This window comes from Prenolepis imparis, unplaced genomic scaffold (assembly GCF_030444845.1).
Source record: "Prenolepis imparis isolate NDT839.2.m4 unplaced genomic scaffold, iyPreImpa1.0 SCAF_11, whole genome shotgun sequence".
Classification (NCBI taxonomy): Eukaryota; Metazoa; Arthropoda; class Insecta; order Hymenoptera; family Formicidae; genus Prenolepis; species Prenolepis imparis.
In genome coordinates this window covers 15303516-15317669 of record NW_028141169.1, presented here as the reverse complement: position 1 = coordinate 15317669, position 14154 = coordinate 15303516, and the positions used below count along the sequence as shown (strand labels likewise).

At 41.6% G+C, this 14154-nt stretch overlaps 3 protein-coding genes across 3 annotated transcripts; all 3 read left to right on the top strand.

The window, feature by feature from the left end:
• The first annotated feature begins 4742 nt into the window (after nt 1–4742).
• Nucleotides 4743–9455, top strand: LOC145943222 (uncharacterized). The gene is made up of 2 exons (XM_083050702.1): nt 4743–5519; nt 8760–9455. Exons 1-2 carry the CDS (start codon nt 4743–4745, stop codon nt 9453–9455), a joined length of 1473 nt encoding a protein of 490 aa, XP_082906828.1.
• An 11-nt stretch (nt 9456–9466) lies between these two features.
• LOC145943221 (uncharacterized) lies at nt 9467–10228 on the top strand. The gene has a single exon (XM_083050701.1). It carries the CDS (start codon nt 9467–9469, stop codon nt 10226–10228), a length of 762 nt encoding a protein of 253 aa, XP_082906827.1.
• A 215-nt stretch (nt 10229–10443) lies between these two features.
• Nucleotides 10444–11445, top strand: LOC145943220 (uncharacterized). The gene has a single exon (XM_083050699.1). It carries the CDS (start codon nt 10444–10446, stop codon nt 11443–11445), a length of 1002 nt encoding a protein of 333 aa, XP_082906825.1.
• The last annotated feature ends 2709 nt before the right edge of the window (nt 11446–14154 follow it).

The window sequence follows — 14154 nt, the reverse complement described above, 5'->3', positions numbered from 1 at the left end:
TCTGAATTTGTAATTTATCAATGCAGGGAGCCTACATTGTTGACTTATTCAATGAAAGTTTTCTATCTTTACATTTATTTAAATGTTTTAAAATTTATTTTATTAATCGTGTGTGTGTGTGTGTGTGTGTGTGTACACATGGGGGTGTCCCATTTTAAAATTTACAGTACTAATATATCTTGCAAACTAATAAATTTATTGTAAAATGTTTTAGATGAAAGTTGTATGATTTCAAGGGGGACATAATACGGTGATAATGATTTGACTTTGGCTAGTTATTTGAAAATCATGAGGTCATCCTTAATTTCTTAAATGAAACCATTTTTTTTTTTGCATAAATCGATTCTTCACAATATTCTGCAATTTACGAGATATTTCATCGTATATGTAAGAATATGTCAAATTAAAATATAAAATACTTGTAAACTGTTCACTTTTTGATCATCCTACTCTTATTACTTTTTTATGCAGAATATTATAAAAAATTGATTTATGTAAAATATATGGTTTTATTTAAGAAATTAAAGATAACTTAAACAACTAGACAAGATCAAATTATTGTCATCGTTTTACACCCCCCTTAAAATTATACAATTTTTATCTGAAATATTTTTCAATAAAATCATTCATTTGCAAGATATAGCACTGTAAACTTTAAAATGAGACATTCTGTATATATAATAATGATATGATTTAATTATTGAAAACTAAATTAAACTAATTTAAATTTAATTTTTAGATAAAGTAAATTTAACAAGATACAAATATGCTCAAGTACCAAGGTGTATAAAAGGTATTTTCATCAGGATACAATCATTGTAAAATTCGACACATTTTTTTAAAAAACAATGTGTCAATTTTTACAATAATTGTAACTGACAGATTTTGCATCGCTGGGAATCATGTATAACTCTGCAGGATTCATAATAGAAAAAAACTAATAAATATGCACAATTTTAATCACTTCTCATTCTTTTTCTTATGGACAAAAGGTACGACTTTAGAACGTTCCTCGTATATGTATAATATGTATAATATACAGTTATAATACAACAAATTAATTATTTTTTGTTGTATTGTATATATAGTTACGCAACTCCCCCCCCCCCACGAACTGGAAGAGAACGTGGTCGAGGACGCGGTCGAGGACGTGATCGAGGACGTGGTCGAGGAAACCGCAACACTGTTATTATTAATTTTTAAAATTAAAATTAAAATTCTTTTTATTAATTTTAGAACAAACGAGTAACAGTAGTTTCAGAACAAACATGTATTCTTTTTATAGTTTATTTTTCAGTTCAGTTTATTTCAGTTTAGTTTATTTTTTAGTTTATTTTGTATTGTAACAACAGTTTAGTTTATTTCAGTTCAATTTATTTGTTTAGTTTATTTTGTATTGTAACAATCGCGGATTTACGTGCAAAGATATTTATATTGTAATTGTTTACATTAATTTTATATAGTTATCAAAATATAAAATTAATGTAAACAATATTAAATAAAAAAACCTCTTTGCACGTAAATCCGCGATTGTTAACGTAAAAAGAGATAAAAACGGTAGTGTCCGGCATTTATATTCTCCATGTTCTCTTAATTTTTTTTATTTACACTCCACAGAATTTGTATGCTCGCTACATGGCAAAAAGATATTTTGTATTGTGTAATTATATATTATTATATAATAAATACATTTATGTTATGAGAGTTCAATTAAATAAAAATTCATCAATCGTAATCAATTTTAAAAGTTTCTGATTTATTTATTATAGTAATAATTTTGATTCATTGTGTATAATACAAGCTGTCCCACAAGAAGTTGAAATTAATCAGCTATCATTTTCAAACTCATATAGACAGCAGGTATAAGTATATTGCAAAATTCTACTATTTCTTTCATATAAATATATATTTATATAATAATTACTACTTTCTACTTTGTTACGCTACAGTCATATTATTTCTTTCATTACAATAACTACTTTTTGTTACGCTACCATGTTACCAACTTATTACAACAAAAAAAATAGTAGGATGGTAGCGTAACAAGAAAGTAATTGCGCAAATATATAAATATATACTTATGAAAAATTAACAGAATTTACAGTTTGCAATACTATACTGCATACATGTGAAATGTAATATATATGTTATATATATTTTTTTCACACTACTATTCTTGTCGCGGTTTCCATGTCGAATTGCCCGCTTCTGCGATGTCCCACCGATCGATAGCGGATCGATGGCGCCATCCCGAATTAAATCCGCGGAGCTTATCATAAAGCATCGAAATTCACGCGTGCGTCGCGCTATAGGTCCTTGCGCGCAGGATCGAAAATCATGCGATATTGCGTAACGTGGATTGATTGGCTAAGAAATATCTTCCGATCGCCCTGAGCCCGCGATTGAGTACGAAGAAAGGCGAGACTCGGGCAGGTAGACAAGAATCGTCTAAGATTAAGGATCGAACACGTAGCGCAACACACAAGTTTCTCCGCGAGCGATCATCGACTACAGACATTAGTGCACGTCGACCGCATCCGATTTGCTAAAAAAAGGGGATTGCTCGGCGCTCGTAAGGCAGCACGACAAACCCGTGAAGTGAGCTCGCAAATTACTGTACAGATTGACGACAAATACAGACTTTTATGTGGAAAGAATCTAAGTAAATAGAACTCCGTATATCCTCACACTACTCATTCTTCCCGAAATCCACGGCGCACCACCTCGGAGCGCGTACCGGAGCCTAGTCGGGTTTCATACAATCATCTCGTGAAATCGCAACAAGGCAATAGCAAACAATTCTACTATTTCTTCATAAGTATGTAATTGTTGGTATAAAATAAAGAAGTGATAAAAGCTAATAATAAAAAATCATAAATATACATTTTCAATAGCTTATAGCACTCATAATAGTGCTATGAATTATCAAATTTTTATGACTTTTTCTTTACATTATTGACTTTTATTTACTTCCTTATTTTATATAAACAATTATAAACAATTTTTTTAAACGATTACAATGAATATTTGATTCACTCTTTCAATCATCAAATCAATTAAATTTTTAACCTACGCGTGTGATCAAAACTCAAATCTGACCTACGCGCGTCAAAACTGACTGTCGCAAATATAAGCATGCATGTGTGTGTGTATGTGTGTGTGTGTGGGTAAGCGTGCACATTTTGCGCTAACAATGCATATGCAATTCCGGCGATCATATTCAGCGCGACGGCTGATGAATTAGAGCTGCCGGCCTGTGCGTCGGCGCAAACCCGCGCGCTCTCGCTCTCGCGCGTTAACAAATATCGCTCGCTCGAAACACCGGCCGTTCGAATCATCGCGAGAAAACAAACGCGGGGAAAACAAACAGCTTTTCTCCGGCTTTCGAGAGAGTCCTTTATCGCTCCGTCATGAGACCAAAATTGATGATATCATTTTTGGAACTTTCTCGAAGGTCGGAAGGATAAAGCCGCCCGTTTAGCGCCACTCGCCCTCACTCGTCTTGACGTCGTTCACACCGATAAATCGCAGTTCGCAGACAGTCTCTTTTTTATTTCGCACTTCCAGTGGATAAATGAGAATCGCGCAATCATTGCACTTCTCGCAATCGCCGAATATCACTTACCGCGTTTCATATTGAGCATAAATATAGAACCACATTGTACATTATCTGTAAATATAGTGCTGTTTCAATTATTCTTTTGTGTCGTTCGATTCTGTCTTTCTTGTACTGTCTCTCTCGAACTCGCGTCCGCGTACTACACCGTAATTCGCGCACTTAAACTGCACATTTTCTGGTCCTTCGAGCCGGATACTCGCTTCCTAGTGGTACCCGGCTCCCGCAGTTGTCGCGATTTCGGTGAACCAGTGACGCAGTGGTGAAGTGTTCGTGTGGCCTGAAACAGAATGGAGTGTTTAATCGTATCTCAGCGAGAGCTCCACAGGCGTATCACCCGCATCTATGAGAATTTGAAGAAGATGGGTTCGGCCAAGCTGACCGCCTCCTTGGCAGAATCTGCGAGGATGGTCCTGGAAACAAAATGGACGAAGTTTGAGGAACAGCATGAGCAATTGTACGCCGAATACGGTGATGAACTAAAGAGCGACGACTACATCACCTCAGACTTGGCAGGCCTCGTCGAAGACGCGTACATACGGCAACGCGCCGCGCTGTTGAACCTCGAACGGTCGCTCTCCGCCGCAACAACTTCGGAGCCCGCGCGAACCGAGTCTACATCGTCGCGCAAGACTCTGCCTCGGATCCAGCTGCCTCAATTCTCCGCCCGGTTCGAGGAATGGCCAGCCTTTCGCGACTTGTTCCGGTCGATCGTCGTCGAGGAGCCGTCATTGTCCAAGGTGGAGAAGATGCACTATTTGAAGACGGGCGTGAAGGGCGACGCCGAGCAGCTGATCCGGAACCTGCCGACAACAGAAGACAACTTTGAGCGCGCCTGGGCCACGCTGAACGATTATGAGAACAAGAGAATCTTGGTGAGATCCTACCTGTCGGCCTTCACCGTACTGCCGCGAATGAAGACTGCTTCCGCCTCAGGTCTTCGTCGCATTTTTCACGGTGTGCTCTCCACCGTCGGCGCACTGGAGGGCATCGGGCATCCGATCGGAGCCTCTTCGGATCTTTTCGTCCACCTGGTGGTCGAGCTGCTAGATCCGAAGACTCTCTTCGAAAATCATCCGAGCCACCGACCTGTGAGGAGCTTCGCACGTTCCTACAGGAGCAACTGATGACGCAGGAGGTGCTCCAGACGATCAGCACCGAGTCGTCCGGCAAGTCAGTGGGGAAATCCGGAAAACCTGCTTGCTCCAGTCTAGTAGGAGGTAAAGGGCCGGACTCGAACCGCAGCTGCCCCCTGTGCAAAAAGGAACACTTTTTAGCATATTGTGACCTGTACAAGAGGAAGACATCACAGGAGAAACGCGAGGCCGTCAATACTCACCAAAGATGTTGGAACTGTCTGGGCCGCCACCTACTTGGAGAGTGCAACTCAGCCAAGGTATGTGTCAAGTGCTTAGCTCGCCACCACACGTCCTTGCACGATGCCTTCACCACTGTGGCCTTGCCCACCGCCGGGCCATCCGCGTCGGCGACAGTGCACGTCGCCAAGCAGCCACCCGCGGAGTGCGGACCGGTTTTACTCGCGACAGCTCGTGTGCTGGTAACGGATCGCGTCAGTGTTCGTCACATCGTCCGCGTGCTCGTGGACCCGGGATCCGAAACCTCACTAATCGCCGAGTCTCTCGCGCAGAGACTGCGCCTCTCGCGAACCCCGTCGTCAGTAGCCATCTTCGGAGTCGGAGGTGTTCAGACGGGCTCTTCACGAGGTCGAGCCGCGGTCACCGTGTCCTCGTTCACTGGACACTTCTCGTTCACCGTGTCATCCTTGGTGTTGCCGCGACTGACGATCTACAGCGGTGCGTCGGACGGTGTGACTCGGTCGTGGACTCACATTCACGGGCTCGAGCTCGCTGATCCCGAATTCCATCGCTGTCACGTCCTGGGGGTAAGTATTTTCTAACGCGTTCGCGCGCCTCTACGAGTACGCGATGAGACACCTGACTAGCGGGGCCGAGCGGTAGAACACGCGTGGTCAGGAGTAAAGGAGAACGCGTTAATCTTATCTAGGACGCTTGAATTTTATTATTTATAAAAATAGAGAATTTTACAAGCGGATGGATAGAATATATGTATATTTTTATGATTAAAATGAGAGGGGGAAATGTGAGTAGTTAGTACGCGAGCTCTTATTTGCTATGTTACTGATGTGGTACTTATATAATAGAATAATATTAAATATAAATGGAGAATTAAGAAGGCTATAGTCTCGAGTCGAGATTATTCCGAAGAAATCTTGGGAGTATACCAAGTAAAAAATTCGTGCCCCGTGCACAAGTATTTAATTCCAACGAAAAATTAAAAATTTCGTTGGAATCAACGCACCGAAAACCGCGTACGGCTCCTATAGCCTTCTTAATTCTCAATTTATATTTATTATAGAAGGAGCCTTTATATTCTTAATATTTAGAATAATATTAGCTGCGTTTTATATAATTATAATATATTTATTGTAACGTTATAATTTCAGGCTTTCGGGGAGGCTTGATTATAATTTTTAGAAGCCGTGGAGCATGATTTTTAACAGAGAGAGTACGACTAATCTCTCTTGGTTTTATTGATTCGAAAACGATTTCCGGTTCCGATTCGTCGAGTGGCGAGTGATCGTTCGCCAGATGAGTTGTATGGGCCTCGGATCGTTCGGATTGAGGTCTCACTACTAACCGGAATGTCCGCGGTAACACTACAATATTTTTGACGCGGGGACGTTTCCGTGCCAGTGATTTAAATACGACTTCCGGTTCTGAAATGTCGGCTTCGTTCTTCCTACTAGTGAGGTGGTCGATCAACAATTGAATTTGCCCTGATAGTGGCCGCGTCTGGCATACACGGGAGAAATCTCGGGTATATAATGCCCGGTTCAATCGCTTTATTAAGTGAGCTTTGCCTGCTCTTCTTCCACGTCCTATGTTTCTATTAAATTGCGAGAAAATAGCATGAAATTTATTGAACTTCATTTTCTTTGTTAGTTTCCCACTAGTTAGTACCCTGTTATTAAGTTATTAGTAAAATTAATATTATGCGAGATTAATTCTTAATTGACATTAATTGATTCTGTCTTTCATTAATTACAGGTTGAGATGGATGTGGTTATCGCCCTGAGAGAGGCGTGACCTTGTGAATGGATAGAAGTTCACCCTTATGGAGGCGCTCTCCGAGAGATGGGTACAGAAAAGTAGCTAAAGTCAAGGATAGCCCTTTCAGAGGCGCTCAGAAGGATAGGAGCCGTGCGACGCCCTGTGAGAGGCGCGCGGTAGATGGAATAGAAATATTAATGGAAGACCGAATTATCAGATAAGTGTAAAATCTTCCTGAATAATAATTGAAATGTATATATATATATATATGTAACAGTCTGAGCTTGTGGTTATTTTCTAGGTTGAAAATATCATGCAATAAGGAGAGAGCTCGACGAGTGGAACGACAGTAGAAGGATGCGAGTTTCGACGGACGCAGAAGAAATTCGAGAGTCGCGGAGTCGCGTCGAGTGTTAGCGTACTATGTTAATAATTAATTTATTATTCGTACTTGATTGTTAGAGTTAAGTCACTTCACTTGTTAGTGTAAGATTAATTTTCGTATGAATGGTTAATTGGAATGTTATCGTGAGACTTCGAAATGTTCACTGTGAGAATGAATTAGATATACTGTAAATACTTACGATGATATGTTGTGGACGCTGGATAATCGCAGATATGTGAATAAATAAGTTATAACTACTATTATTATTTTTATTATAACACGTATATAATATATATATATATATATATATATATATATATATTATAAGTATCGCTGTGTATAAATATAACCGTTTAATTATCTTAATTAATACGAATAGTATCTAGAAGCTAATGTGCTTTGGTTTCTCAATATGATCTCGATATAACGATTTTGTTCTGAATGTTCTGAGTGAGTTTATCGATCTGAAATTGGATTCTTAATAATAATGATACTTCTTTGCAAGCGGTTATATACTAATTTTTGGGCTACCCCCAGTCTTTCGATAGTCATACGTGGACCAGTATCGATGAGACACGTGTCGCGAAAATATAAACATTCTCGGTATATTTGCTGACTTCTTAGAATATTTGCGCAGTACATTTGTATTTCTAAAGATGTTTTGAGTTTTAGATTGAAAACATGTTATTATTATCGTGTACTTTAGAGCGTTAAGACTGTGTAATTAAGTATGTTTATCATCGTTTGAAATAAACCGTTAAATTGTATGACATTGGCTACAAATATTATTGTGTTATTACCCTTGTTAAAGTATCAATATCGTTGGTCGCTAATTAATGTAGATACATGTATGTGTGAACTCTCTTTTGTTGTTATAACCATTTTAATATTAGTAAACATATATATATTGAGGTGAACTTGATAGCATTAATAATTTAAGTCTAGTATGTTCGTGAATTATTCATTTTAACAGTATGCCTGTGAATCGCACACCTACATGCATTTTTAAGCTATATTCGATATTCGAGTCGGTCTTAAACTATTGTTAGTTGATAATTATGTAAGATGATATTTGTTCCTGTTATAATATGTCTAAATAAAGATGTTAAAATATATATATCTATTAGGTTCACTTAAGTTTAGAATCTCACACATTTATGTTCATGATTTTGTCGATAAAGAGTTACACCGCAGATGCATATATATATATATATATATATACTCGAGTTTTATCACATTTATATAGAAAGAGTTATACGCGTGTGTCTACACTAGGCTCATATCTGCACATGTAAGTGTGTATTCTTTGATTGATTGTGTGCGTAAAAAGTTTTATATACATATATATATATATATATTTACAATTAAATATTGTTAAAAAGGAAACGTGGAACGTAAATGTTCCTTAAGCGGTTTTGGATCTCCCGCGCGAGAGAGAGAGTTTCGAGATCTCAGGAGAGAATCGTACAGCTGTGCATTATTGCGGCGGCGCTGATATACGTGCAGTGTCAGGGCGCCACTGACTGTCTCTTTAAATCTATTTACGTGCAGCGTTGTGTTTACGTTTGATAATTGTCTCGGATAATTAATTCTGTGTGCTGCAGGTGCGCGTTGGGTGAATGAAATTATTATATCTAAGTGATAAGACAATCGTGCGCGTGGCCAGTGGTTCGGGAAGAAGAAAAGAAAATTTTGCGTGACAAGCGGCGGTGGACGTCAAGTGGAGTCGACGGTCGTAACAGCTGTTCGTCAACTCGAAAGAGTTCGCCATCGAATACAACGAGAGTCGTCTTTCGACAAGCTCTATGTAGAGTTCATGACGGAATACGAGAGCCTGGGACACATGCAGCGAGCAACAACCGCTCAAGGTCATATTAATTCAGTCTATCTTCCTCATCACGGGGTTTTCCGTGAATCAAGCTCCACGACAAAAATGAGAGTCGTATTCAATGGATCGTCGCGCACCAACTCCGGTGTCTTACTCAACGACTGTCTTCACGCTGGACCGAAACTGCAGCAGGATCTTGATGCAGTTCTTCTTTGCTGGCGAATTCACGCATACGTCTTCGCTGCCGATATTCAGAAAATGTATCGGCAGATTTTGATCCACCCAGACGATCGAGATAATCAACGAATAGTCTGGAGTGAAGTCGGAGCTCCTCAGGACTTTCAGCTCTGTACAGTAACGTACGGCCTCACCTGTGCTCCGTATCTCGCGCTGCGTTTAATTCAGCAGCTCGCCTCCGACAAGGAGCATAACTATCCTCAAGCCGTCCAGATTCTACGAAAGGAGACTTATGTAGACGACTTCTTTCCGGTGCTGATTCTCCGCAAGAAGCTCAAACTAAGGCAGCTCAAATAACACGACTTCTTATGGCGGGCGGCTTCCGCTTACAGAAATGGTCAAACGACGAGTCTATTCTCTCGAGTATTTCAACGTCTCCGGAACTCTCATCCACTCGAGAACTTCCGACTGAAGCTCGCACTCTCAGTCTTGCTTGGCATCCAACGAACGATGTATTCAAGTTTTACGTAAGCCAATCTGATTCTACAGGAGTACTCACTAAACGATCTGCATTATCTCGGGTAGCTCAACTGTCCGACCTCCTCAGATGGCTCGCTCCCATCACCATCGTAGGAAAAATATTCATACAACGACTCTGGAAATCAGAAATAGGATGGGATGATCCACTACCTCCATCTCTAGCTCACGAATGGGTCACCTTTGACGAAGGTTTGCGCGGCGTGTACGAGCTCTCAATTCCTCGCTGGATCGGCACTTCCGCATCTGTACAAGGCATCGAACTGCACGGATCCTCCGATGCTTCGCAAAACGCACTTGGAGCGGTTCTCTACGTCCGAACCTTCCATAACTACGCAGATGCCAAGGTCGAAATCCTAGCAGCCAAAAGTAAAGTCGCTCCGGTCAAACGACAAACGATTCCGAGATTGGAGCTCTCCGCTGCTGTATTACTGGCTCGTCTGCTTTCTCGAGTTCGAGATCTCCTCGACTATCCATACGTACCTGTTCACCTCTGGATCGATTCGAGTGTCAGCCTCGCTTGGATCAGAGGTCATCCATCGAGATGGAAGGAGAGTTCGTCTCGAATCGAGTGGCCGCCATTCAGGATCTAGTTTCCGATGCGCGCTGGCATCATGTCGCTGGAGTGGACAATCCTGCCGACTGCTTGTCTCGCGGTCTCTCTCCGCATCAACTTCATCAGCATCATCTCTGGTGGCACGGTCCATCGTGGCTTCAAGGTCCCTCTGTTGGATGGCCTTCAGGAAATCCGTCTATCGATTCATCAATCGACCTTGAAGAGCGCCCATAGAATCCAGTTTACGTCTCGATGGTAAGTGCAACACCTGATTGCTGGGACTTAATAGATCGATTTTCGCAGCTCAACCGTCTCATTCGCATAACGGCCTGGATTATGCGCGCAACATCTCGCTTCAAAGGTCACAAAAGCCTGTTCTCCCTGGAATTGACAGCGAACGAGATTCTCAACGCCCGAACCTTCTGGCTGAAAGAAACTCATAGGACATACTTCAGCCGAGAACTGGAGCTCTGCTCTCGGAACGCTGCTCTTCCTCGCACTCATCCGTTTCTCAAACTCTCACCATTCGTCGATTCGGAAGGCATTCTTCGCGTCGGTGGACGCTTGCAAAATTCATTATTGGATTCGAACAGCAAACATCCAGCCATATTGCCTCGCGACTCTGCTTTCTCACGCCTTGTCATTTCAGACATCCATCAACAGACGCTTCATGGCGGAGTGCAAGTCGTGCTAGCAACGTTGAGGCAGCAATATTGGGTCATCGGCGGTCGCGCACCCATCAGCTCTTTCATTCGTCGATGCATTCGATGCACCCTACATCGCGCCGCCACCGCCAGAGAAATAATGGGATTGCTCCCAACGTCTCGCGTGACACCAACGCGTCCGTTCTTCACCTTCGGCGTGGATTATGCCGGTCCCTTCAATCTCCGAACATGGCGGGGACGAGCTTCTCGCAACTACAAGGGCTATCTGATAGTGTTCGTCTGTTTCGCCACATCAGCAGTCCACCTCGAGCTCGCCACGGACTACTCAACGCAAGGATTTATCGCTGCGTACCGACGATTCATCAGTAGACGCGGCCGATGCAGTAAACTGCATAGCGATTGCGGCACGAATCTTGTCGGCGCCGATGCGGAACTTCGTCAAATGTTCAATTCCGCGTCCAAAAAAGTCGCCGAATTGTCTCATCTTCTTGCCGTCGACGGTACTACGTGGAGATTCAACCCTCCCTCCACTCCACATTTCGGTGGTAAATGGGAGGCCGCGGTAAAATCTACCAAATTTCACCTTTGACGTGTTCTTGGCGATTCCGTCCTCACGTATGAGGAATTCAGTACACTTCTTGTGCAGATCGAAGCTGTCTTAAATTCGCGACCGCTTTGCGCGCTCTCTGACGATCCTGCCGATACTTCCAACGTTGACACCCGCACTTCCTCGTCGGCGAGTCTCTCATCGTTATTCCGGAACCGTCGTTAACCGAAACGCCGATTTCACGTTTGTCACGGTGGCAACTTCTCCGACATACGCTCGAACGATTTTAGCATCGTTGGTCGACCGAATCTTCAGCGCTTGCAGACTCGTAATAAGTGGCAGTAATCATCTCACTCAATATCAATAGGATCTCTCGTGTTAATTCTCGATGAGAGATATCCACCGTCGAAGTGGCCGTTAGCGCGAGTAATCGCCGTCCATCCTGGGTCTGACGGTCGAATTCGCGTCGTCACCGTCCGTACTGCCGCGTCGGAATTCAAAAGACCTATCGTAAAATTATGTCCGCTTCCGATCGAGTCGTAATGTTCATAACGTTAACACAGTATACTTATATACAGTAGGGACACACAGCGTCGGAACCTTTGATCTTTTTCAGCTGACCTTTCAGCAGTCCGCCATGTCTTTAGGTTGCAGCACCGTATTAATATTTTTTGTACCCATTACTATTAAAACAATTTTGCGCGAAATATTTTCGATATATTATTTTATAGTCATTTTTTCTGAATAAAAATTAAATATTGCATAAAACGCGAAATCAAAATGATTGTATTGTAGTTTTACAGATTATATTTTACTATAAATGTAATCACAGTAATGGAGTTATTGGGTTCTTTATGTTGAACGGGATTGGCATGACTTATATAAATGGTCGCTTACGATGCGCAAGCAAATCTGCGCGGCTGATTTGAGAACAAAGGACTGTCCCTACTGTATGTAAGTATACTGTGACGTTAATAACCGTATTTATGCGAGCGCTCTTCTTAACAATTTTCTGTTTGCTAAATCGCGTTTTTAAACTCTCTTTGCGTATCTCGCACCTCACGTTGTTGTCCTTCTCGTATTAATTCTATCTGCTTATACTATAGTGTATTAATTCTCAATTTGATTGTTAACTACTTCAGCGGCGTTCATCACGCCCCTAAGGCGGGCGGTAATGTTCAAATATTTCAATTAATTTATTATCTTCGTAAGGAGTTACTTCGAATTTCTGTATCTCGATATATTTAACGTCTGTATCTAAATTTATATTTGCATCGCGCTTCTTATAGATTTCTTATTAAAGCCGTGCAACGGCTCTTCTTCGCGCCGAACGTGTTTACGTTTTTTCCGCGTCTCGAGCGTCTTACCGCGCGTCTCATCGTGCCTCACGGCTTTCAAATCAGCTGTTCGACATCACAATACTCGAAACCTTGACACGTATGTTCGCCGAACTAATCGAGTCAGATATCGACCGTTTTCGTGAAAGCATCTCTCTCTTCGCTTCTCTGTAAATCGCGAGACTAATAATTGTACGTTAGTCTTTTCTCTTGAGATTAAATAAACACTGTTTAACGCAACAATATCAGTTTTTTCATCTCAGTGCATCCATCTAAATTCCGCGGATTAATTTCGCGTTCGCTTTAACAGGGTATAAATAATTATTTCCAATATTGATATTTAATAAATATTTTTTTATGTCAATCTTCATTATTTTGTTTAAAAATTTAATATTAGATTTATTTTGCATTTTAATTTATGTTTAATATTTTACGTCTTTCTTAAAAATTGTTGAAAAGCTTACTGTTTAAATCTGTCTGAACGCATGGCAATTATTTCTCAAGTTTTTAAAGTGAGTTTCTCGCAAGTGCTTTACGCTGGTATAGTTAGTACCGCCATTGTACCGCGAGATGGCTCCGCGGCAAAAAGTCTTTCCGTAGTAAGAAGTTAGTGTTACGTCCGGGGCGCAGTCGCGGCGTGAAATTCGCGAGAAATAATTATCGCGGTCCACGTGCTCGGACTATCGCGCTGAACAACGTCGTATTTCGGAAAACTTTTCCGGGGATACCCACGACGAAGGGTGTTCCGCCAAGGTTACACGCAACGGTTCAATGTCTTGCGGAGGGGAGGGTGTCGCCTTAGGATTCGTACGAGGGAGTTGCAAATGTTACACCGGAGTATGGGGATATTATCGAATATAATCCTGAAAACGTTCGAGGGAATCATCGACGGAGTGGAAAATTGTAATCACGATGTTACCATCGGTGTCGATACGAAAGGTTTCTTCGCCGTTGATGTACCGTAGGTGAGCTATCTGACAACGGTAACAGTGGAGTTGAGGGTCGCGAGTTACCGACAGTCGATGGAAGTCACACACTGAGCATATTATTCCGGTCGGTAAGTTACCGATTACGAGCAAATGTTTAGCAATGTTCAACCATTCGTTTCAAGCAGTACCGCGTAAGCGCATATGGCAATCTACGCAAAGGGCGGCATTTGTTTCTTTATTAATAAACCCAACTGATATTTGGCAGTAAGGGGTTCTTTGTTCAATAAGCTCTTCTTCCACTTCGGGAAGAGGCAAGATGTGCGGGGCGGTGAGGTACCGAGGCCTTATTGGGCACATGGGTGAATTATTTAAATAAATGGGATTAAATAAATGAAACGTTCATGTTATTTTATTCGGAATTCTAGAATATTCATTGAGTGTGCTACGTTAGCTTAGTTTGCAAAAGAGAAATCGTCGAGACCCCC

Bases quoted from the DNA above. Each gene is read 5' to 3' on its own strand.
- LOC145943222 (XM_083050702.1), top strand. From the start codon at position 4,743: ATGACGCAGGAGGTGCTCCAGACGATCAGCACCGAGTCGTCCGGCAAG. The intron at 5,520-8,759 runs GTAAGTATTTTC...GCGCGTGGCCAG, and splicing joins ATCGCTGTCACGTCCTGGGG to TGGTTCGGGAAGAAGAAAAG.
- LOC145943221 (XM_083050701.1), top strand. From the start codon at position 9,467: ATGGCGGGCGGCTTCCGCTTACAGAAATGGTCAAACGACGAGTCTATT.
- LOC145943220 (XM_083050699.1), top strand. From the start codon at position 10,444: ATGGTAAGTGCAACACCTGATTGCTGGGACTTAATAGATCGATTTTCG.